This window comes from Nicotiana tomentosiformis, chromosome 4 (genome assembly GCF_000390325.3).
Source record: "Nicotiana tomentosiformis chromosome 4, ASM39032v3, whole genome shotgun sequence".
NCBI lineage: Eukaryota > Viridiplantae > Streptophyta > Magnoliopsida > Solanales > Solanaceae > Nicotiana > Nicotiana tomentosiformis.
Genome location: NC_090815.1, coordinates 103196571 through 103223348, shown reverse-complemented (window position 1 = coordinate 103223348; position 26778 = coordinate 103196571). Strand labels below are relative to the sequence as shown.

Below are 26778 nucleotides of genomic sequence, written 5' to 3'. Positions count from 1 at the left end.
GCACCACAAATTGGGGTCCCTCTGGCTCGGATCAGACCTTATCGGCTTCAGGAACCGTGCTTCTTTAATGTTCCTCATAGCCGATACCAACTCTACTACACTGACGTTGAAGTTGCATTATGATAGCCTGGGATAGGAAGGATCTCGAGAACCTGACGTTTCTTTGTCCTGTAATGATCTGTTTTTCCAACCGCGATAAGTTCTTCTGTCGGTAACGAACCTGTCTGCCGACCGAAAACCTCTGCCATGTCTTTCGGCCCGTTCGTAAGGCAAAAATCAGCCCCTCAAAGACCGTCTATCTGTGTCGAAATCATCTTTTGATTTTTCTTTATTTTTCTTCCGGCCTTTTGCCGATGCCGGGAAGCCAATCTGATAATCTTCAATCCTGATCTTGGACTTGTACTGGTTGTGAATATTTGCTCAAGTCGTTGCTTGGAACTCAAGCAATCTTTCCTTCAATTTTTGGGAAGCATCAGAACTTCTCGGATTCAGACTTTTGGTGAATGCTTTAGTGGCCTATTCATCCGGAACAGCCAGGAGCAACATTCTTCCCTTTTGGAACCGGGTGATGAATTCTCGTAGCAACTCGGACTACCTTGTGCAATTCTGAATTCGCGAGCATCTCATAGGAATCTATGGAATGCTCGGGCAACAATGAATACCATGCCAAGGCTCCCCTCGTGAGAGTCTCTCCGAATTTCTTCAGCAAAACAGATTCAATCTCGTGGGGAGCTAAATCGTTTCCCTTCACCGTCATTGTATAAGTGGTAATATGCTCCTAAGAGTCTGAAGTCCCATCATATTTCGGCATGTCGGGTATTTTAAACCGCTTCGGGATTAATTATGTGCCACGCTTGATTTATACGGTAACTTAGTATACTTCTTTTAGTCCGGCCCATTCAGCACCGGTGGTGCACCCGGGATTTTATCCATGCGGGCGTTCACTTCCCTCATAAACCGTAAGAGATCGCTTTTGAAGGGATCGCTCTCTTTGTTGTGACCGGACCCCCTCCCATGGCCTCATCGAAGCTGACCTCGCCCCTCGGTGTGTTGTTGTTGACCCTCTGCGTTGTTTGATATGCGGGAGCACCGGGAGGAACTCGACATCGTCCATTTGCATTATTGGAAGCACCGACATGTCGCGGGTACCGCCTGTCGTGGACTGGCGTGACATTGTTTCCCTAATTACGGGTATCACTGATTGAATCTTTGTGCTGAGAATGGTCTCCTTGGGCCTCAAGATTGTGTGTTATTAACACCATTATGTGCCATTTTCGTGATTTTTTTCTAAGAACAAATAATCAAAACACGTTAGTAAAAAGTGGCAAGGACGAACTTAATTATACGACTGTCTAGGCCCCACGATAGGCGCCAAATTGTTTACCTGTAAAACGATACAGTTGAATTTATATGTGGTTTTTAGACAAGTAAATTAATTTGATCCTGAAATAATACAAGAATTGAATAAATATGCAATACTTAGTCTTGAGATGAAAATGAAATAGCAGAAATAATAGTTCTGGAAGCAGAGCTTTCGAGCACAACAACGATGAAATCGAAAAGCAAGAAGATAAAATTGTATAAAGTTTTGAATATATTAAAGGGTAAGTTTACCAGAAAATTCGTGTTATTTACGATGATAACAGAGTTCACTATTTATAGCTACATTTAGAGAACAAAGTCTTAGGATCATGTAATTTTTTAATGTCAATTAGAAGGGTCATTGAAAAATGTGTAATGGCGGGTATGAATGACAAATTCTTCGTAGCGGGCAATGTAATAAATACTGTAGAATATTCTTCATTAAATGCTATCGGATGACAAACATTTATTGGATCTTTATCAACATTTTCGATATCAAATGGAACAGTTGTTTCGATTTTAGGTATCCTCTACCTTCGGCTCTAGCTTATGCAATTATTTAGTATGATATATTTTACCCTATACAACTGTTCTAAGAAATACGCTTTTCAAGTAAATTACCCAATGAAACAGTAAAAAATCCGAAAGCAGTGAGAATAAAAAGAATTGGACAAAGATATTTGTGAAAGCAAACCGAAGCAATTTACTCTTTTAATTTTAAGCCTCAAACAAATGAATGAATCAAAAATTACAGTATTCACTACACTAGATTAGCTTCGTGTGCAACAGTAACCCTCTTGTCTACAGAGATCGATTTTCTAGACCAAAGTTGAACATGTAGATGTAGAAGGATCGTATAAAGCAGGAAGCAAGTATTTCCTTCCGTTTGTACCATGTGCATTGTAGCTTGCACCTGTAGTTTTGTCCACCAACAAATCCCCAGCATAGCCAGGGTAAGCACCTTTAGCATATACACCAGGACAAGCAGATGCAGCTTCCAATGGTGCATCCGCCTCTCCCTGGTAGTAACCATTTCCAAATGGGTTCGTTGCGGTCCCAGCCAATAAGCTAGCCAAGTTAATCACCATTCCGTCAACACCCACATCGTTGTTTGGTGCAACCAGGGGTGGGCTCTGTGGTCCGTAAATGGGCTGGTGGAATGGCCAAGCGCAGTAGCCGGCGCATTGAGTCTCTGAGTTACCAACCCAAATATAAGCAAATTTGTAAGTCTTGCCCCTAATAATAGCACCTTTAGAAGACCCATGAGTTCCACAGCGATTGACACAGAACCCATCGACTGCAACATCAGAGGCGGTCAAAACAATGTTAATGGCATCTTTTTGTTCACCCTTTGATGCCAATTGTACAATTTGTTTCTGGGTCAGTGATTTTCCTAAGGAATAATTTTCGACTAGCACTTGTTTGCCCAAATAGAGTGAAAGGGATTTTTTGGAATTGGCGAGATGATAGTATTTTTCTGTGGTCTTCCACCATTTGGCTACTGATGGATCGGTTTTAGATGGAGTTGAAGAAGAAAGGGAAGTGATGAAATCAGAGACTATTGCTCTTTGGGATGGCTTGAATTTGCCATACCAAATCAGATTAACAGAGATTTTGCCGAAAAGAAGTGCACCTTTGTGGTATTGCAAGAGCTGATTTTCTGGTTCTTGGACTAAAGCAGTAAGCTTTCTTGAAGCAAAGCACACATTACAGAAAGAAATCACAAGAAACAGTGTCAAAATGAAATGAGAAGTAGCCATTACTGGTTTCTATAGAAGTTTAAAACAAGTATTAGAGTAGAGCAAGAGAGGAGCTGAGTGAGAAGAGAAGTGTTTTGAGTTTTGGATGAGATGAGCTGTGAGGAATGGGAGGTATTTATATAGGACAGTGAGAGAGCCATTTGGGGTTATATTATTTAAATGTTAAAATTTTCTTGTGAAGATGCATTAAAACGAGACATGGAGGAGCTTGCTAAGAAAATGACATTTGCTAAAAACAAACGCATTACACTTTTAGGTGAGGAGGAAAAATTAGATAGGTAGATAACAAAAGACATTACAGCTTAGTTACAGCATATGCTTTTGGTCCATAAAGTCATTGAGAGAGTTCTATTTTCTCCAAAAAGTGGGTGGGCAGGTCCATATGAAAGTAACACAAGTGACCAAAAATGCAGAGGGTATGTTGGGGATTTAGAAAGTATAGAATTTTAGACGTTGAGGCTACTGCTACTTAGAGAAAAAGAAAATAAAAGGCTATTGGGTACAGGCTGGATAATAAGAGGCAGTTATTGGGAAACGTGTGTGGAAATATGGCGAGAAAAAAAGAGTCTAGCTGGCAAAAGTAGTATTGAGAAATGTGAGTGAACAGTCTTGTTTGAAAAACTCTTTATAATTATATTCCATTTGTAATTTCTTAAATATGGCAATATATGACTAAATATAAAAACTTAACAATATTTCTTTAGTCCAAATATATGGAACATATCAAAAGCACACTTTGTATTTAATCTACAACGTAAAAATATAAAAACATGTCCCTAACGATAAGAATTCAAGAGCGAAAAAGTAATAGTATTTAATTAGTTTGAATTTTTCCTGATATAGGGATGTAAAATTTGTAGCTTATTACACTGATTTGTTAAGGTCCAAACCTATCTCTTAAAATGATAGAGCAGTAGTGGTAATATTATTTTTCCTATCCATTTAATTAATTTCAAATAACAGAGAAGCATCCTAGGCTAGCTAGTTAGTGGACACACACAAGTCTCGTGAGATATATATAGCTGCAGCCCAAGAAAGAGAGCTGGAAAATTTGATAATCCAGCTGGATCAAGCTAATCACGTGACAACTGTTTTTTCTATATTTTAATACGCTTTTATCCACTTCTCTTTTTTTCTTTTTAACCTTTTATGCTTTACGCTCTTTTGCTTTAGCAGTGCATTTCTTTGCTATGTAATTTTAAAAACAGAACAAGACAGGAAATCGTAAAATCACACTATCAGTAGCAAAATAGTGGAGTTTTTTGAAGTGATATCGAGGAAATGAAACTTAACATAAGAATTCTGACTTTTTGTTATAATTTTTATAGAATAATTACTATATTATCACAACCCACTAGAAATATTGTTTGTTTTGGGCTTATGCGCGCACAGTTTTAGAATATGTTATTAGAGTTTAAGAATTGTTTACTTATATATCTTACATTTTTCCAATGTTTTATCGGTATAGGATTCTCTACGGTGTTACATATACCCTCTAGAGAATCAGCATCCTCGTTGAGATTTGCTCCACCACATTCTCAAATATGTGAGATTCACCTAAACTCAGTTGACCATTAGATTTCTCAATGGTCCAGTCCACTTGTGTTATTGTCTGTTGAGTCTAGGCTCGCATGACTTTAAAAACACATCACTAAGGTTTAAGACTTGTTTACTTATATACTCAGCATCATCCCGTATTTTATCGGCGTGGAATTCGTCCGGGGTGTCACAACTAGAAATCTTCATGAAATTACTCTCGTATATGTGATGTGCTTCCTACGTTATTAAGACCCTTCATAAGTGATATTAAAGGACAACTACTGAAATCTAATGGGAAGTGAGAACCATTTATCACTTTAACCCACTTACTTTATGCAATAGAAGGAGAAGCTATAGCTGAAAATGACCAACTTCAACACATGTAAATAAAAACAGGCAGAAGGTTGTTTGTAAGACCAGAATGAATTATAGGTCCAATAACTCATTTTAAGGAACAGAAATTAATTCAAAGACCTTCATAATAAAATATACATATTCGCCTTTTAAAAAATATTCTTTATTAATTTTACGGCTTAAAATTTGGTCTAGGCATAACACTATGGGGTGATTGCTAGCAGTTACTATTTGTATTTCTTGCAATTTTTATCTTTACAGATTTATTTCAATAAACAATCACACCCAATCGAACTTTAGAGTATATCAACTTAGTACATTACGGAGTATATTAAACATTTTACATGAATAAATTCAAAATAAAAGCATTTTACGTCCAAAAATGATCTCCTTAGGTTATTCATCAAATTACAAAATGCAGTTAAGCCAATTATAAAATTTTAGTAACTGTATGTTGGTTTCTCAAGGAAGTATTCTGTAATCCCACAATAAAGTAACGGGGTTAGAATATTATATTATGCATATATATATATATATGGAACGGATAAACTAGATGTTAATTTTCTGCACACTATCCAGAAAGGTGCGCATCCAATGAACTCCACAAATCAAGAATGCTCAACTTCTTTAATTTTAAACCTTTAAATTTTCACACCTAACAATTGTTAGTTGCCAGGTACATTGCACACCATGTCAGCTGACACATCCATCACTAAGATATATCGGAATTAATTAATTATTTTAATTAATTAAACTATCATTCATAATTAGGCAGCTGAACAGGTACAGATCAATGGGTAAACGGCGTATTGAAATGAGATAAAAGCTACTCCAATAGAAATAGTTCACAACGGAACAGTCACAGAAACTTTACGGGCAATTTTGTCACGATCCAAAATCCAACTAGTCGTGACGGCACCTAAATCATCCCGCTAGGTAAGCCAATTAACAATTATTCAATTTAATGAGATTTGTTAAGCGAAGAAATGATAATACAACTGCTTTTATACAAATAATTTTACAAGGACTGTTAGCACAAATCATGAGCTTCTAAGATTTAGATTTTTACAAGACTCAATTGAAATAATTACAACATCTGTTTGAAATGTAAATGAACAGAATTCATATCTAATGCTACCAAGGACAAGTGATAGCCATAACTGGAACACAGGTACTTCTTCAGATCCAGCTCTCGCCGTATGCAGCAACATCACCAACCAACATTTGCACGCAAGGTGCAGAAGTGTAGTATGAGTACAACCGACCTCATGTACTCAATAAGTAACAAACCTAACATTAGGTTGAAATTAGTGACGAGCTAAGATAAGGGTCACATTATAACTCCAATAATCAGCAACAGTTCATAACAATATAATAATAATGGTACAAGAAATAACTCACATATATGATGCTCAACTCGTTCACAATTACGGAAAATAGACATGCTTTACAAGTATAATAGTAAATCCCAAATCTTTCACCGGAAACACTAAAAATATGAGTAAGTTTGAAAACTCAAATTTTTCCCAAAAACTTTCAACAACAGTTAAGAAGTCTCATTATCATATGGCATGAGGAAAGTACATTTCTATGCCTACATGTCAATGTGCACGTTAAATCATGAGTGTCACCAAAATCGTGTAGCGTGAGAAAATACATCGCTATGCATGTATGTCAAGTATGCATGTCAAATGCAATGCATCATAGCGATAAACTCGTGTACTCACACTCTCAGAGTACTAGATCCCACTGTCTCATACTATTCACTCATCACGCTCAATCACTCGATGCACTCAGTCACTCAGCATTGAACATGGCAGATCCAGCCCAGGGCAGATCCGGCCCAAATAAATCAATAACAACTGCGCTCATTATAGATGTGCAGACTCTGGAGGGGCAGATCCAGCCCAAGCGCTTTAATAAGCCAATCATGGTATGAATCAATAATACATGCCGCGGCGAGCAGTTCGATCAACCGCACGAACAACTCATGTGCTACAATATCAATATCTGGATCCGCACGGACAACTCACGTGCTATAGTATCAATATCTGGATCCACACGGATAACTCACGTGCTATAGTATTAATATTATCACAATGAGGCCCTCGGCCTCACTCAGTCATCAATCTCCCCAGTCTCTCAGACTCACAATGTCATGAAAATTAGCCCAAAATGATGATGTGATGTATCAGAGACTGAGATATATTATGCAAAGGAATGTGTAGGACTGAGAATGTAATTGTAATGTAAATAAATAACTCAACAGTGGGGAAGACTTCAGTAGGTCCTAATAGTACCAATATATAGCCTAAACATGATTTCTAGCGTAAATTACACCTCAAGTGCTCTAACACATAGAGTACAGTAAAAATGTTCAGATAAGATAGTTACACAGTTCCATGGAATCGACTAAATCACAACTCACACGATGCACACCCACACGCCCGTCACCTAGCATGCGCGTCACCCCAACATCAATCACATAATACGTAATTCGGGGTTTCATACCTTCAACACCAAATTTAGAAGTGTTACTTACCTCGAACAAGCCAAATCCAACACTAAGCAAGCCAAACGATGCTCCAAAAATGCCATCCCGCGAGTAATGACCTCTGAATGGCTCGAAACTAGCCAAAATCAACTTGAATACATCAAATAATGCCAAAGGAAACAAACCCAAAGTCGAATCTTTAATCAAAAGCCCAAAAGCGACCAAAAAGGCAAACCCGGGTTCGTACCTCGGAATCCGACAAAACTCACAAAATTCGATATACCCATTCAATTACGAGTCCAACCATACTAGTTTCACTCAAATCTTACTCTGAATGGACGTTCAAAACTCAAAAATTCATTCTATGAAACTTTAGACAACCCCCCCCCCCCCCCCCCCCCTCTCTTTTGAAATCATCAACAAAAATAGCAAAAACGAGGATAGATTCATGAAATATATTCAAAAGTGAGTCAAGAATGCTTACCCCAATTCACATGGTAAAATTCCTCTCCCAAGTCACCCAAACCGAGCTCCCAAATCCGAAAATGATGAAAAAGAACCAAGACTTCAAAAATATAGTTCTGCCCAGCATTTCCGCATATGCGGTCACACTGTCGCATCTATGACCCCCGCTTCTGCTGTACAATTCTTCGCTTCTGCGAAAACAGCTTGGCCCAGTACCCCTCGCACCTGTGGTAACAAAACTCTACTTCTGCGAAGACCTTCGCGCCTGCGCTCCAATTCATCGCACCTGCGCATCCGCACATGCGCTAAAATCCTCCGCTTCAGCGATCTTCCTCACCCAACCTCTTCTCGCTTCTACGATGGACAACCCGCATCTGCGAAGTCTCTTCTGCAACTAAGACTCCGCAGATGCGGCTCACTAGTACCAGAAATTTTCAGCAATGCAACAAGAGGAAAAATTATGTGAACCACGTCCGTAACTCACCCGAGCCACTCGGAACCCCATCCAAATATATCACAAGTCTCACAACATAATATGGACCTACTCGAGGCCTCAAATCACACAAAACAATATCGAAACGATGAATCTCACCCCAATTCAAACTTAAATGAATTTTGAACTTCCAACTTCCAAAACTTGCGCCGAAACTTATCAAATCAATCCGGAATGAACTCAAATTTTGCACACAAGTCCTAATGACATAAAGAAGCTATTCCAATTCCTGAAACCACAATCCGAACCCGATATCATCAAAGTCAACTCCCGATCAAACTTATGGACTTTTCAAATCTTTAAATTTCCAACTTTCGCTAATTAGTGCTGAATCCTTCAAAAAATATCCAAATGCAAATCCGAGCATACACCCAAGTCCAAGATCACCACTCGAACCTAACAAGACCATTAAAACTCCGTTTCGGGGTCAAATTCACAAAGGTCAAACTTGGTCAACTCTTCCAACTTAAAGCTTCAAACACGAAATTCATTCTTCCAAGTCAATTGCGAATAACCTGAAAACCAAAACTGACGATTCACACAAGTCATAAATTCATTCTTCCAAATCTATCTCCAATCCGGTAAGCTGTCATGTTCGAGAATTTAAAATTCATAAATTTAGAATTTTGAAACCACTTCTGAACGAAAAGGATTATGTGATTCAAAAATACATAAACTTTAAATTTTGGATCCGTCTTTAAAACAAGAAAGATGCATAAATTCACGAGCTGGAATAAATAATACGTGGAGTTCTACAAAGTAATTAAGAATATATAAATAAGACTATTATGTGTCTACTTGCAATGCCCTAAAACCCCGGTAACTGTGACTCCTTAGCTAAGATCAGCGTGTCTCACGGATGTTTAATTTATTTTCTTCTAAAAAAATATTTCCAGCTATGGATAACAGTATTCTAAGTACTAAAATGCCGCTGTTTCATTATTCGTGAACATTGCTTACCTCATACTTAGCTAACTAAACAAATTTTTATGTTTTTGGCTGCAAAGACGATGGAGCCTTTGATAATCTTTGGTCTATACCAAGATTAACTAGTATAAAAATTAAAAGGATAAAAAAAAGGATCAGCAATAAAACTATAGAAAACTAAAAGGTCTACGACTTTGAATTGAAACTTAAATTTTTTACTACTGCTGCTTGATTATCATCTCCAGCAGCATCTTAGCTGTAAATGGTCCAAGAATTTAGGAACTTTTTGACTATATCTACACAATAAAGTTCTGGAAAAACTCAATAATTATGGAATTTTTAGCTTCATATAGTTTGAGCAACTGGATTGAAGTATCCCTAGTGTAAGATATCCTAATATAACTTTCTATTCCAGCTAAGCACATGAAGAAGACCTTCTATTGTCAAACTAATTGAGTTAAATACAAGAAAATGTCAGTTTTGAATGGAGAAAATACAGTTCATGCATAGAGGGATCCAAGGAGGGAATATCGTTTACTTTGCCTTATACCTTCCCTAGCATACATTATATCTCTGCAATTTTTAGCTAGCTTCGTCTGGTCTTCTTCATTTTTTTTAACTACACAACATGTTAAGTTAAAACATCTTGCTTCTGAGCACTAGTGTGACCCAGACATAACGTTGGTTTGAGTTACCTAAATATTCTTTTATGATGTGATAATGTTTTATTTGGGCAAGTTCGTACAATTTTCATCGAAAAGTCACTTAAAAGTATCCTTACACTTATATATGTAACATATTTATTTTTAATCTTCCAGTTGTTCGCACACCCTACACATAGAACCGTGTTGTAAATTCTGCTTTAACTAATTATAAGAGCAAAACCATTGTATTAAGGAAATTAAAATTAATAAAATCGGTAACTTTGCTCAAGCCTGATGCATCACACGAATTCGTCTATCAAGTTGTGGAGCTTCTATTTTAATTTAGCCCTAAAGTATTACGTTACTCCTGTAAAAGTGAATTGCGATTTGTTTTGCCTAACAAAAAGTATAGTATAAATGACCTACACTTTTTCACCTTTACTAAAATTTTACAGTTTTAAACTTCTTATTGAAATGAAACTTACAACCTATAATTTTGTTGGCTTAACTTATTACTATCAAAATTTAATTTCTCTAAAATTTAATCCTAATAAATCAGATAATTTAAGCAAGAGAGTATTAACTATCCAGGGAACAGTACAGACATCTAATGGTAATCTGGTAATTAATTGTTATCCATAAAATTATCAATATTCATCTCCATTCATCTAATGGCCGGTAGTCGAAATGATCAAACAATCATTTTGCTTATGAATATAACTAATAGAAATTTTCACGTATATCCACTGACAGTACTACAATGAATTTTACACTATTGGTGCAATTTATTCTCATGTAAAGAAGATGATACATTTGCCTTATTTTAATTTCAAGTTATTAATTCCACTTGTTTTAAATAATTACCTGTAATCATCTTTCACAGTGACTTAATATCATAAATAAATTTTAAAATAGAACTTAGCATATAGAAGTTGAACTCCATACACTATCTGATGTATTTGCCTTTCTTTATTGGAATTTTAGGCGATCGAAACCCTGCACCACATAAGCTTTAAGAATTTCCTAACCAACTTTATCCCAACATTGTGATGAGTTGTTAATGTTAGAAGTCAAATTCTGGTTCTTCCTCCACTTGCAATGGCTAAATCTGTGGTCTAATCAAAGATGTGTTTCTGTTTGTACATAAAGAAGGGTGGAAAAAAGAAGAGTTTTTTTCTGTCCGACTAAAACTTTCTTGTTTCTTTTCTTACTAGCAAACTTAGCTTAGAAATATAGTTGCTTAGATATGTAGACTGCACGAGTGGCCTTGTCGATTTTGGAACTTGATATTGCTATGTAAGGGTTGGACATGCATGCATTAAATATGCTGTTTTTCATTTGAATACGTAAAGAGGACCTGCACTACTGTGCCTCTATTTAGAATCTATGACTTTGTGTGTAGAATTCTCGTGAATGAAAGTTCATGGAAGGGAAGATAATAGACATAATACTATATTTTATAATACCTCAGATGTTTGACTTCAAGCTTCATTAATCACATCTAGCTATAACTACATGTAGGTTTTGACTTCTTTATATATATATATCAAGAGTGGAATATGGTAGGGGGAGGAACCTATCAAAGTACTAGGCTGGTCAAAGTACTAGGCTGCCCCAAGTAACACCTTTTCTTTTACAAGACATTTGGATAAGCTTCATGACGAGTTGGCGATGAGTTTTAATAGTTATAAATGGTGACTAGTTCAAGGCGCACCAATTGCAAATGACTAGTGGCAAAGCTATAATTAAGCCAGAGCAAGAGTTTAGGTTACAGTTGGGCCAATGCAGTTTATTTGTTTTAAATAAGAAATTAATTCATTAAATATGTATAGATTAATTATCAATTTAAAAATTAAAATCAATAACTTAAAAGGGTTAAAATCACAAATTCGTGAACTTTAGCTTTCTAGCTAGCTTCGCCTCTGGCTACAATTGCACTGTAACGTTATTACTTAATCATATACATTGAAAATGCATTTCTCTTTTGAATCAAAAGAAAAGGGAAATATTAAAGCAAGAGGCTTATAATATCGAAGAAAACCAGTGCGTACGTGTCTGAAGAGTGTTTCTGTGTGTTGGTACAAATCAAAGCTGTCTGGTTTCATTTCCTATTAGCAAACATAGCGTAGAAAATAAATGGCGTATGCCTCTCCGTAGAATAGTACACGAGTGGGCTTCTCAATCTTGATCTGCAAGCAAATATATATATTACTATATACATACAAATATTAGGACTTCTTACTCACTCTTTTATTTGGACATGTTATATATAATTATATTGCAAAATTCGAATACTTGTTGTCACAAAGACTGGACATTTAGGCTTTTGACATATTTTTTTTTATTTATATATATATTTTGCATTTTATACTAAAAGCTATGCCAACCAATAAGTAGAGGCTATCGGTTGCTCAAGAATTAAAGTAAATGGTTATGAGTAGAGGCTATCGGTCCCAATCCACGCCAAAAATTGGAGTACATGCAGGGATCGTGCGAGAAAATTAATGTTGAAAAAGAATAAGCACGGAACTAGTTCATTAGTCAACTCAAATGCAAAGATGGATAGTGTATCAAAAATTTATGGAATTTTGCTATGGTATGGCCTTATTTACTACCCATAACTTTAAGAAGAGGATATGCCATTTTCCTTACTTGAAAGAGAAAGACAGAACATTAAAAGAAGTGTTGGAAAAGAGTGGAAGAAAAAAGGACCCCTCAAGAGTATGGGGAAGCAGCCAAACACTAGATGCCCATAATGCCCAGATTCAGTGCACTTTCATAGCAATTCTAACTTTCAGTGAAACTCAAAAAACGAAAAGAAAATTTTATATTTCGGGATTTTCAAATCGAGTTGTGCAATAGAAAATTGGTTTATTTAAAAGGAGATTTATTTGGACTCCATAAATCCACCCCCAAAAAATTAGAGGCAATTTATATGGCAAAAAAACAATTAGTTATATTTCTATAATTAAAAAATAATTTAACTTTAAAATCCTCATTTTATTAATGAAATGAATTATATTCATACAAATACCTACGATAAGCTTTGGATCACCAGTTTAATTTCAAAAGTTTTCCAATTTTTTCTTAAATAATGCCTAGTCAAACCGTGTCGTATAAATTGAGACGAATGTATTAATATATATCCCGTCACCATAAGCAACTCCAAGGTCCACCGTCCCTGGTAACTTTCATCTGAAGTCGTGCATTAAGAAATTGCAGCTATTAGATCAAGATTATGGTACTGAGTTTACATTTCTTAGGACAAATCTAATACCGTGTTTGCATAATGTATACGTCATGCGCGAGCTACATACTTTTAGAAACCAAGGCTTCTTATTAAGATACTATTAAATCTTTTTGAGATACTTGTAAAGAACTTGAAAAATTACGTCAAGACTTTCTTGGGAAGAGCTTCGAACACATGCAAGCAAGAAGCTGGTACAGTAATTGCCCACTTGATACACTACCAAGAACCAACCAGGCCTCTATCCGGTCATTAATCTCCATGCAAGATTTATGTTATAACTCATCTACACTTACTTATAATATTTATATCAAATTAAATAATGTAATCCGTTTTAAATTACAATGAGAATACATGTCACTTCGCTACAATATTAAGTGAATAGGCATTTTTATTTCGTACAAGAGACATGTCTTTCATTCATTGGTTGAATCCATGTAATTAGGAGTATATATTTTGCGATAATATTCCTTCATCCTCCATGATAATTTAAGTTCAAGTGTAGCATACCAATGTTGAATTAGTTATTGGAATATAAATGCGAGCTAGCTGCTCATTAAAGCTACATATGAAGCCCCTACTGTCACATATTCATGCACCTCATCACCTATATATATATCCACAACACTTCACTCCGTAGCTATCTCATTTCACAATCCAACCCAAAATCTAGTTATTATCTTTAAACGTTTCTCAAATATGGGTTCCTTTCAGTATTCCAGAATCCCTTATCCACTTCTTGTTCTTGTTTTCCTCAGCTTTATCCACTTTACTTGTGGCACAAGAAACTTGCTTTCACTTTATCAACCACCTCCAATGGGTCTTACGTACCATAATGGTGCCTTATTAGAAGGAGAGCTAAAATTATCCATCCTTTGGTACGGAAAATTCTCACCAGCCCAAAAATCCATTATTGTGGATTTTCTCGATTCTCTAAATTCTGCTAAGAGAAGGGAGTTACTTAAAACACCCACTGTTTCAAAATGGTGGCAAACCATTCAAACCTACTTGACAAAAGCGGGTAAAAAAGAAACCCGACTTGTTTTATCTGATCAGTTCACAGATGAAAATTGTTCCATTGGAAAAAACCTAAAGAAATCCCAGATATCTGAGTTGGCTCATTCAAACTCAAAAAAAGGTGAATTAACCTTGGTCCTAACAGCCCAAGATGTTGTAGTTGAAGGCTTCTGCATGAGCAATTGCGGGTATCACGGGTCGGGTCAAGGCAAAAAATCCGTTTTCATATGGGTGGGTAACTCGGTGACCCAGTGCCCCGGTCAATGTGCATGGCCATTTCACCAACCGATTTATGGACCACAGGACAAGCCATTGGGTGCACCAAATGGAGACGTGGGTGCGGATGGCATGGTTGTAAATATAGCGAGTCTTATGGCCGGAGTTGTAACGAACCCTTACAGAAACGGCTACTACCAGGGTCCGGCTGAAGCGCCGCTAGAGGCGGCTTCAGCTTGCGCCGGGCTCTATGGTAGAGGAGCTTATCCAGGTTATGCAGGTGAGCTGCTTGTGGATTCTATAAGTGGTGCAAGCTATAATGCGCATGGTACAAACGGAAGGAAATATTTGTTGCCTGGGCTTTTTGATCCAAATAAATCAGCTTGCACAACTATTGTCTAGAATAATATATATAATTCTTCTAGAAGATTGAGCAGTTCACATGTTTACTTTTAGTTATGTAAATTTTGTTTATATGTAGTTTTAACATCTACTTTGAGGAAAATGTAATTTTTGTGCCTTATATGGTCCTTTTAGTTTATATATTTAGTTTTGTGTATCTATTATTACTCCTTTCTTTCACTTTTATCCGTTCGCTATATTAAAAATATATTTTCAATTTTACTTGTTTATTTTAGCAAATTAAAAGAAAGACAATTTTTTTCTTTTTTTTATTTTACCCTTATTATTAACTATTCATAAGTGAACGACTAAAAATGAACGGAGAAAGTAATTGACTTTTCACAATTAGCTATTAGTTTGTCAAATCTAGGGATTTGGTCCAACCTCAATTAAATTGACTAACCCCTAACGCTTCCGTTAAGTGTTACTTCTAATTAAGGGAAATGTTTAAGTTTCATTTTCTAGAAAAATAGAAGTAATATTACTACATGATTACCTCTTTGAAACGAACATCCGGGGAGTAGAATAATGAGTCGTTATTGTAAGTAGTTCTATTTTGTAAAGCACAAAATCTTCCTAGTTTTGATAAACTAATTTCCAATGTATTAATGTCGAAAAATAGAGGGCTGCTATAATGGGCCGAAGATGCAATTTTCTTGAGCAAAATTTATTTGTGGCCACTCGCTGCAAACTTATATCATATGATAACCACAAGATTTTATATATATTTAGTTGCCTAAAAGATATTAGAATGGCCAGCCCAAATTCCGCCAACCCCATCGCATCTACCTTTTCTTTTTCGCTATTTTGTCGGACATCCATACCAAAAAGCTCCACCATTGCCCTGCTGCTATTGCACTGCCGCCACCGCTACCACCTCCACGCATTGCTGCCATAGCACTGCCTATCTGATACCCCTCAAAATAGATTATAAAAAGTAAAACTTACCCACCCCCAGATCACTCTCATCCACCCCAAAATTCCACCACCGTTCCTGCTACCACTACACAACTGCTATCGTATTCTACTCACACGTCAAAAAGATAAATCATCAAAAAACGGACTCACCCACCACGGGACTAGCCTCATCCAGCCCAATTCTATCACCAACCCTAAAGAATTAAGGACTAAAAGAGAGAATAAAAAAAAGTGGGAAGAAGAAAAAATAAAAGGCAGTATAAACAGAGAAATTGAACTTAGAGAAATAAGATCTAAAAGAGAAAACAAAGAATGATTGAGAGTATTTGTGAGAGAAAAATTATATACTTTATATCCGGAAGATATATTAATTATTCACTTTATATACCAATTATAAATTCTATGTGCACTGCATATATACATTATATACTATTATACACTTTATATACAAAATATATACAAAATTATATAAACATTGATTTTGTATAAAAAGTGTATATACATTATATCAGTGTAAATACACCTTTCATATAAATGTGCGTACATAATATACACATTATATACAATATCTTTAACACTCACCGTAGCCACTATAATCTTTCACGTCCAGTTTTGTATAATACATGTATAATAAATGTATCGTTAGTGTATAATGTATATACACTGATTATACACCATATTATACAATTATTATACATTGATTACATAGTGTATAAATAAAGGAGCACTAGCGGTAACAGAGGACAACGAACTTGGCCAGAAAAAATCTTTTCGCCAACAGTGGCTATTTATTTTCTTCATTTCTTATTTTCTTACAAAATTCATTCGAAAAATATTATGTAATACTATATCTGGAAGTGGACAGAAAGCGGCAACCACCGCCAAACTTTTTCCGAAAATTATTCAAAAAAGATAGATATTTTTGCATCTAAGTAAAGGAGGAGGAGATCACAAAGAAAAAGAGAAAATTAAAAAAAAAATATGTCGGTGTCGCTAAAGGAGAAGAAAAGAAAAAAAAAAGGAGGGAGTGAAGAACTGAAAAGATGAGAAGAAAAGGAAAGATGAAAGTCACTGGTAGATTGAAGAAGAGAGAAGATGATGATAGAGAGAAAGAGATGAGAAGTAGGTGGCTGAAAGAGGGGAGAAGTGCATTAGAAATAGTGTCTATAACTTGTCAAAAAATTGGGCTTAAAGGTTATTTCGGGTCTATGGGAAAAGACATGGGCTAATAAAATTTTCAGGGGCTATAGAGGGTCATTTCTCAATTTTCTTCGAGCACAATTCATTTGTAGCCACTCGCGCCAAACTTATATTACCTGGTAGCCACAAAATGACCTCATATAAGTCATAGCCTAAAAATAATAATAAAGGCTAGCAACTGAAAAACCTGAAACTATACGATCAACGTAAACAGAAAGGAAGTCACTCCTAATCGATTTTGGATCCTAAATTCATACGTTCAAGATGAAATCTTCAACCCCCAAACAGTATAAAAGTCGCCCAAATATTCACATTGTAAAAAACAAATTAGGGTTTCTGAAGATTAAACCCAGAACAAAGCTCTAAAAAAATCACGCTGAAATTCAAAGTGTTTGCACAATTACGGGCCTACAATCAGATTAAAAGAGTTGAGATTTCGTTCTGAAATTGTGAAATTGATATAAAATCGACAAACTCAACTAATGTCTATTGAGATTGTGAATGTTGGAACTATTGTTCCAATTTTGATTCTGATTTTACTTAAACACAGTGATGAGTGGGTAAGTGAGAGTAAATTTATTAATTTCATTGTTAATGGCGTACTGATCAATTCGGACCGTAACTATGAGTATTTTGTTGATGATATATATAAGCAATTGGGTAGGGATTCGATTACAAGTGATGGAGATAAAATATACAGTGAAAGATGACTATATAGCAATTCCAATATACAATGATATTAGTGTGAGCTTGTATATAGAGATGAAAAAGAAAAACCCGAATATCTCTGAATATTCATTATGCATAACGTTGAAAACTGTGTATTCAAGTGTTGAATGCTCATATTCAAGTTCATACTTGGGTGGTAACTTACTCGCAATAACTTCAGCCGGTTTACAATGTCAGAACGTAGAAGAAGTACACGGAACTAATATTGTTGAGATGATGGATAATCATGGAAAAGAAGACAAATTTGAGATAATGAAGGGAAATTGTATAATAGACAACCCACAACATGAAGAAATTGTAGAAGGTCAGTTGTATTGGGACAAAAATACAACTCATTAGTGTAATAATGCACTACGAAATACGAGAAAAATGTCAATTTATAGTGGACAGATCATCTACAACAAGGTATGATTTCTACATATGAGATTGCACTTCTATGTAATTTTGTGTTTATTGCTTGTATAAAAAATGTATAATTATTGTATAATGAGATTGTATAATCAGATTGCATATATGTAATGCTTGTTTATTTGAGACAAAAATGTAAAAACTTGAAAAAATGCATTATCATAACACTATATTTTAAATAGGTATTGTCTTACATACGTGGATGAAAGTTGCAAATGGAGTCTTAGATCTTCAAGTCTACACAAATCAAACGTCTTCAAGGTTAAACGGCTCAATGATGTTCACACTTGCCCAAAAATGGGTAGACTGTTTTCACAATGTCATGTTACTTCGTCAACCATTGCAAAAATAATTTGCAACAAATATGCCAATCCAAAAATAATATACACTCCGGCTGGCATCATAAGCGACAAAAAACAACAATATGGGATTAATATGAGTACGTAAAAACTTATAGAACAAAAGAAAAGGTACTTAAAATGCTAAGAGGGATACCACACAAATCTTATAGTAAACTGCCAAGTCACTTGTATATGATAAATATGACAAATCCTGGTTCTGTCACAATATTACATAAATCAGAGGACGGGCGTGTCATGTATGTTTTGTTGCACTAAATGCATCAATCATAGGATGATAATACTGCTACCCTATTGTAATGATTGACATGACATTTCTTAAATCATCACACATGGGGATAATGTTAACAACTAGCGTACAAGATGCGGCAAGTGAATATATCTCAATCTCGTATAATAATTATATATGGTATAAATAATTCTTGTCTATGTATAACAAAAATAACATGTGGATGCCTTTTTTTTTGCCTAGTGGCTAATATATAAATAAAATCCTAAAATAGGTCCAAAGCTTACAAGATGTCCAAACCAAAATAGAAGTTGTATGGAGCTACTAGCTATTAAAAAGATAGAAAAGCTAAAATCTAATGAACTAGCTATTACAACATGATAAATTGAATACTTTCTTTTCCTATTAGTGTATGTGAATCCAATTGTCATTGGCAAATACCAAGCAGCACCTATCAAGCTCTCACGAGGCGCCAAGGTATATTGTCCATAGGCTAAAATGAATTCCAAACATCTCCACCACAGAATTGAAGCCAACATAGTCTTCTAAGTGTAGCTACTATATGATCTCCATATGCAGTGGACTGATTTTGTTCAAGTATTAATCATGTGCTCACTCATCAAAATTAATGTGTAGAAGAGGAGCCTGACTTTAGTCGGGCTTTGCCAGGCAAAAGGCAGGCTTGAGCTGGCTTTAGGCAGGCTTTTCAAGGTAAAGGCCAGGCATGAGCTGGCTTTAGGCAGGCTTTGTAGGGTAAAAGCCAGGCTTGAGCTGGCTTTAGCCAGGCTTTACAGGGCAAAAGCTAGGCTTGAGCTGGCTTTAGGCAGGTTTTACAAGGCAAAAGTCCGGCATGAGCTGGCTTTAGCCAGGCTTTACAAGGCAAAAGCCAGGCATGAGCTGGCTTTAGGCTGGCTTTGCAAGGCAAAAGTCAGGAATTAAGCAGGCTTTGCAAGGCAAAGGCCAACCTTTGAAATTGTGCCTTTTTGTGATCTTATAAGCTCAGATCCTTCCCTACTAGAACCTTTAATGTAGATATCATTCTAAACATTGCTAAACCATCCTTAGATTGAGCATTAAATCATGCTAATACCACTGAGAAATGATTCAACAATCTCCAAAAATACCATATGATGGGTTCAGCATTTGGACATATCAGTTTGTGCAGAGTCCAATCCTGTGAACCCATCAGTCCCGGGTTCTTCTCTTTGCTATCCTAACCCTAAGGTTAGGTGATTGAGATTTGTCTAGATTGATCAACCTTCTCCCTGTACTAGGCAGTTCAGAGAATGAATGAAACTTAGATGTGCCTACAAAAGAGAACACAATGTTAGCTATAAAATCCGCCACTGAGTTGCCTTCTCTGAACACATGTTGAAAGATCATATTGAAGTTGTCCTTCGTCTTTATAATTTTCTTCACATCCTATGCAATTACCCAAAGAGGATCCCATTCCCCTTCTATCGCCTTCTTCATCACCAATGAATCAGTCTCCAGTATGAGAGGGTGAAGATCATGCTCCACACAATATTCCAACTCTTGAAGAATAGCCTTAGCTTCAGCCACCATATTAGTTGTCACTCCCAGGTCTACTGCCCTAGCATACATCACATCACTTTTATCATCCCTCACACAAAAGCCTAGGGAGCTAGGTCCAGGATTGCCCTTTGAAGCTCCATCGGTATTACATTTGTACCAACCATGAAAAGGAAGCTGCCATGTTACTCTTGTAGTGATCAATATAGGTTTATATCCTTCAAAGTATTGAATCATGCCTGGCCATAACAATGGAATATTAGGGATCCAAGCATACCTCACCCTTGCCAGTTGATGCAATGTCCTATTTATCTCATGAATCACCCTATTTGTGGACACTGAACCACCATGTTTATCTGTATTTCTTCTCTTCCAAATCTCCTAAGTGATGATAGCTGGTACTGCTTGAAATAGTGGCTTTAATTTTGGATAACACTAAGCATACCACCAATGACTTATAATTTGCTTCAATTGAATCAATTGCACAGAAATTCCAGCAGCCCCCATGAACAAGTTCCATACCTTAGAGGCAGTAGGACTTGTGACAAATATATGCTCAATGGATTCCTCTTGGGGCTGCTCACAATACCAACACCTAGACATCACCATTTGCCCTTGCCTCCTCCACATGTCATCGGTGGCTATTTTCTACCTCTACAATCTTCACAAGAAGAAGTATATCTTGAATGGCAAACCTTTATTCCACATTAACTTGAATTCCTGATTAGGATCAGCCCTATGCCTTAATATTTTCCAAGCACTGCTAACACTGAACTTTCCTGAAGGAGTTGGCATCCAGTATGGCCTATCCCAATATCCCTCACTACCTTCATAGTGCACATTTAGCCTTATATGTTCTGCAATTTCCTCATTGAAAGTTTGATTTAGCAGCTGATCATCCCATGCTTCCCCTTGCCGCAGTTCTGCCATCTCCTGAAGACCTTCATTGATTGGAAAATCTTCAGGTAATACGTGATAAAGTGCACCCAATCCAATCCAATTTTCATGCCAAATATTAGTTGTTCCACTCTTCAATTCCCATACGATCTCATGTTCTACTTCTTCCCTAGCATTCGGCATTTGTCTCCAAACATGAGACCCTCCCCTAAAATGTACCATTGTTGGTAGCTCCTTCTTGCAATACTTATTCCACATGAAATTAGACCACAAAGATTTTGTGGTCCTAAACCTCCACCATAGTTTAGCAAACAGTGCCCTTAAGACATCATTTAAGGACCTAAAACCTAGCCCGCTTACCTCTTTAGGAAGGCAAAGATTTTGCCATGACGCCCAGTGTCTTCTTCCCCTTCTTCCTTTGTGCTCCAAAAGAACCTTGCAAAAGTCTTATGTAGATGCCCCAGGATGCTACTTGGTGGATTAAGGACTGATAACATGTAAACTGGCATACTTTGCAACACACTAGAGATAAGTGTTTCCTTTCCTCCAAATGACAGCAGCTTTCCTTTCCATGAATGCAATTTAGCCTTCACCTTCTTGATAAGATCCTCATAATAGTCCTTCCTCCTTCTAGTGTAAAAAATAGGACACCCTAGATATGTGAAGGGGAATTTACCTCTTGCAAATCCTGTAATAGCTCCAACTGCCTGAAACAATCCATTAGCAACCTTTGAATGCATGTAGTATGAACTCTTATCTTTGTTGATCATCTGACCTGATATCTTCTCATAGTTCCCCAACACTGCCATAATCTTGCTCAAAGAACGAGGATGAGCAGATGCAAAGATTATCGTATCATCAGCAGTGGTTTAAAGGATCAGACCACTTAGGCATTCCAAATCCCACAAATGACTTGTCTTCAAAGAGCTTATTCAAAGACCTGGAAAGTACCTCAACTGACAAAATGAACAATGCTGGAGATAGGGGATCCCCTTGTTTCACACCCCTTGTCGACTTAAAGAACCCTGAGGACTGCCCATTCACCAATACTGAATACCAGTTATTTGACATCAAGTCCCACACCATGTTGATGAAGTGTTCAGAAAATCCCATCTTCCTTAGCACATGCAATAAGTACTTCCATGAAACCCTATCATAGGCCTTAGCCATATCAAACTTGATCACCACATTAGCTGGCTTTCCCCTTAACCTTATGTCAGTGACAATTTATTGAGTCAATAAGATGTTCTCAAATATACTCCTACCCTTTACAAATCCGAATTGATTAGGAGCTATTAGAGATGGCAAAAAACTCTCCAATCTGTCATGTAACACCCTAGACAAGACCTTGTTAATAAAGTTGCTCAAACTAATAGGTCTTAAGTCAGAGAAGGTCTCAGCTCTAGGTTTCTTGGGCAGCAACACTAGATTAGTGTGAGTGATGGATTTAGGCAATGCAACTCCTCCATAGAAGTGTAGCACCATATTGTGTATATCAGCACCAATAACATCCCAGCCTGTTTGATAAAACAAGCCAGTGAATCCATCAGGACCAATAGCACTCTCCCCACTAAGCTCAAAAACTACTTCCCTTACTTCTTCAATTGTTGGCAATCTGCTAAGTTCTAAATTCTGATCCATAGTGACCATTGAAGGTACATTATTTAGCAAGGAAAATTCAGAAGCATAACCTTCATTTGTGAACTGTTTTTGATAGAAGTCCACTGCAGCTGCAACCAATTGCTCCTGCTCTTCAATCCATACCCCACTGCCACTTTTGATCCTCTTCAGTTGCAATTTCTTTCTTTTGCCATTGACATGATTGTGAAAGAAACTTGTATTCCTATCTTCTTCAGCAAACCAAGTCATCCCAGCTTTTTGCTTCCAATACTGCTCCTCAATACTCAAGTATTTCTTCAATTTAGATTGAGCCTTTTGAAGCACAATCCTATTCTCAGTTGTAGGCTCTTCTTCAAACAACGTCTCCTTCACCCTAACAATGTCCTCCAAAATAGCCAATTGCTTGAAGATATCACCAAATGTTTCCCTACTCCATTTTGAGAGTGCCGCCTTCACCCTCTTGATATTCTGCTTGAACATAAAAAATGGATCCCCTATGAAATCAGCTTCCCAATTCTGCCTCACCACATCCATAAATGTAGCATGCTTTGTCCAAAAGTTCAAGAATCTGAAAGGCTTGACAAAATTAGTTGTCTGCACCTCACATGTCATTAGCAATGGTGCATGATCTGATCCAGTTCTGATTAGATGCTCAACTTCAATAGTTGGCAACATGTTCTGAAATGACAAATTCACAAAAATCCTATCCAAACTCTTGAATATACACTCAACATTGGATCTCCCATTCCACCATGTGAATGAACTTTCTTTGTACCCTTGCTCAAACAAACTACAAGAGTTTACACAAAATGCAAAATCCTCACATTCAGGGGGGTGTACTGGAAGTCCCCCTATTTTCTCATATTCTTGCAATATCACATTGAAATCCCCTCCTACCAACCATGGTAATTCCATATCACTTGCTAAGTAATACAAGTGATCCCACAAATCCAACCTCTCTATTGCTGAACATTTTGCATAAACAAATGTCATCATCATGTGCTGCCCCAGGTCATGGTGAAACACTTTCACAGTCACCTGTTGCTCAGTATCCTCCACTAATTCCCATTCCACCACTGCATCAAAGAACAACCATATTTGCCTATTAATATCTGCATTAGCAGTCTCCATATTCAACCTCCTTTTATATCTATCAATGAGTCCCTTCTTTTGAAAAGGCTCCATCAATGCAACTACACAAAACTTATGCTCCCTATTCGTGTTTATCACCCTAGGAAAGGCTTGTTGTATATTCACAGACCTTATGTTCCATATTAATGTTTTGATCATCATCATTTAGATAGAGAGGCTACCCTCCTGGCATTATTCTTGAAAGTTGTGGTGGATCTTTACTCTGATTCTTCTTAGTTTTCTTACCTCCTTTAGCTGTGGGTGATAAATCCCCTTCCCTAGCCACTTGTTTGAAGTTTTCTGCAGTTGATTCATCTTCTCCTTCATCCTCAATTGGATTTTGTCTCAATAAGTCTTCATCAATTGGTGTCACATTGTGTGTAACTAAATCATGTAACTGTTGTAGAAGAGGCTTAATTGGAATATTAAGATGTAGTTGCATAATTTTATTAGTGCCAGATTCCATAGGCACTTCCTCTATTTCCCCATATGCTCTTGTAACAATTGCCCGCTCATCATCCTTTTCATGCTCCTTGAATTGTAGCTCATAGACACTGCCTAGCCTAGGAGTTACTGTAGCAGTCTGCTCTGAAAGCACTGTTCTAGTGAGATCACCACACTTCCCATTGCCTGAAATTTGGTCTGAACCCACTATATCATCCCTAATCTACACATCAACAACTCCATCAAGTTTGTTCTCTGATGCATACCCCGGAACACCATCTACATAGGCCAAAATCTCTCCAATGGCTCTAAGGTTGGGGTTTACTGTAGCTGCCTCATCAAGTGAACCTGGATTTAGGCCTGGCGTCGCCAGCATAACGCTTGGGGAGCCTGGATTTAGGCCTGGCATCGCCAGCCTATCACTAGGTGAGCCTGGCTTTAGGCCTGGCGTCGCCAGCCTATCGCCAGGTGAGCCTGGCTTTAGGCTTGGCATCGCTAGCCTATCGCCAGGTGAGACTGGCTTTAGGCCTGGCGTCGCCAGCCTATCGCCAGGTGAGACTGGCTTTAGGCCTGGCGTCGCCAACCTATCGCCAGGTGAGCTTGGCTTGTTGACCTTCTTCACCTTGTCTTCTGTTATCTTTGTTTTGCCCAGCTGGTCATCCTTAACCTCAACTACATCGCTCCATAAGACATTTATAGAGTTTACCTCATCAAGATCCTCAATCTGCCCAGAATCTTTAAATGTTTGAGATGGAATCGCATAACAAGATTGGTTTATGATCACATTGAGTTGTTTTAGCTCCTCTTTTCTAGTCCCAAACCTTCTATGAACCCAGTCGATTATGGACTGAATCCCAGAAGGAGTAGGACCATCTTTAGAACTGAAAACTGGTTTTCCCCCACCAAAACCAGTTGGTTGTTCTCGTTTATATCACTTTGTTCCTCCTCTAATACTGCAAATTTATTCCTTGTTTGTCTGATCTTCTTCGACCTCCACCAGTGTAAAGTTATTGTGCCCCTGCTGTACACCAGCATTCACTGGCACGATTGCATTGCCAGTTTGCCCTTGTACCTGGGTTTTGTTATTTTTGTTGGTTCCCCGAACTTCCTTCCACTGTTTACCTACGTTCCCGACTACTTTTTCACTCGTGAGAATCATTAAAGGGGTAGTGTGATTTTTGGTTTTTCCTTGGTCATCAGCAATAGTATTCCAGTTGTTCAACTCAGCAAGATCATTCCTTTTCTTGCTGCTTCGATACTCAATAAGCTCGGGGTGCAAATGCCAACATTCAATTTCATCATGTCCTTGTAGTTTACATTCCTTACAATATTTTGGTAGCATGTCATACTAAATTCTCACCCATTCTGTTCGAACACCACCATAAGCTTCATCATCAATATCCAATCGCACCTTTTTAGGTAGTTCGGCCAACAAATCGACAAGAACTTTTACTTGCGCAACTCGGCCTAATTTTGTTTGTAGTTACCGCGTCAAGACACATTGTCCTTCCCACAGCTGTAGCCAAAGAAAAATGAGTTTCCTTTATAAAAAAGGTAGGCAACAGTACAGTAAAAGAAATCCACACCATCGCCATTGGAGTTTCTTCACTCGCCTTAAATTTTGCATCGTAGATAAGATTACGCAATTGGTATTTGTACCCATATTTGGGTTTGATGTAGTACGTACTCTTAGATATGAAATAGAGGAAGTCTTGCCATAGAGTTAATCTAATTAACACATGACGATCTCTAAGAAATCCGATATTACACTCACCTTTGATACCACATTGAGTTGGAATTATTCGGCGAAGCTCGTGAATCTCCGGAGATCCATATGAAAGCTTGCCAACGACAACATATTGGAGGCCTTCAATCACGTTCATTCGATCTACTTCTGCCTCTGTGAATTTAACAACTGGTTGGCCATTCAAATACACTGCTTGTCGCAGTGGAATGGGTTGAATTGAAGCTGCAGCAGTAGCCATCGCCGGAGGATTTAAAGAATTTGGTTTTAAAATCTTAGAGTAATCTAGATGAGCTGGGTTGGAGTTAGTTGTTGTATGTTATTGTGCAACGCTGGGAGAGGGCAGACCAGCTGGAAAAGATGGCTGGTCGCCTACCATTGTGGCCATTGAAGCCTAAAGCTCCAGCTTGTCCGCGATGAACAGTAACGAAGTAACTGTTCACGGTACTGTTTGGCACTGCTACAGTGACTGCGGAAATTTGAGAGAAAAAATTCTAGAGAGATTGTGTATCTTTGGTTGAGTTTTCTGACTGTATTTATTTTTATTTTTAAAATGTGGATGCTTTCTTATTTGCTTAACCAGGTAAAACATTTTCACTAGCATATGCTGTTGTTTATTCTGAAAATGATGCTTCGTGGGAATGAT

At 37.2% G+C, this 26778-nt stretch overlaps 2 protein-coding genes across 2 annotated transcripts; one reads left to right on the top strand and one right to left on the bottom strand.

Moving 5' to 3' along the window:
• Positions 1–2041: 2041 nt before the first annotated feature.
• LOC104110636 (protein PHOSPHATE-INDUCED 1) lies at positions 2042–3375 on the bottom strand. The gene has a single exon (XM_009620163.4). It carries the CDS (start codon positions 3120–3122, stop codon positions 2181–2183), a length of 942 nt encoding a protein of 313 aa, XP_009618458.1. The 5' UTR covers positions 3123–3375; the 3' UTR covers positions 2042–2180.
• Positions 3376–13837: 10462 nt separating this feature from the next.
• On the top strand, positions 13838–15079 carry LOC104110635 (protein PHOSPHATE-INDUCED 1-like). Its single transcript, XM_009620162.4, has one exon. The coding sequence runs from the start codon at positions 13985–13987 to the stop codon at positions 14918–14920; it is 936 nt and encodes a 311-aa protein (XP_009618457.1). The 5' UTR covers positions 13838–13984; the 3' UTR covers positions 14921–15079.
• The last annotated feature ends 11699 nt before the right edge of the window (positions 15080–26778 follow it).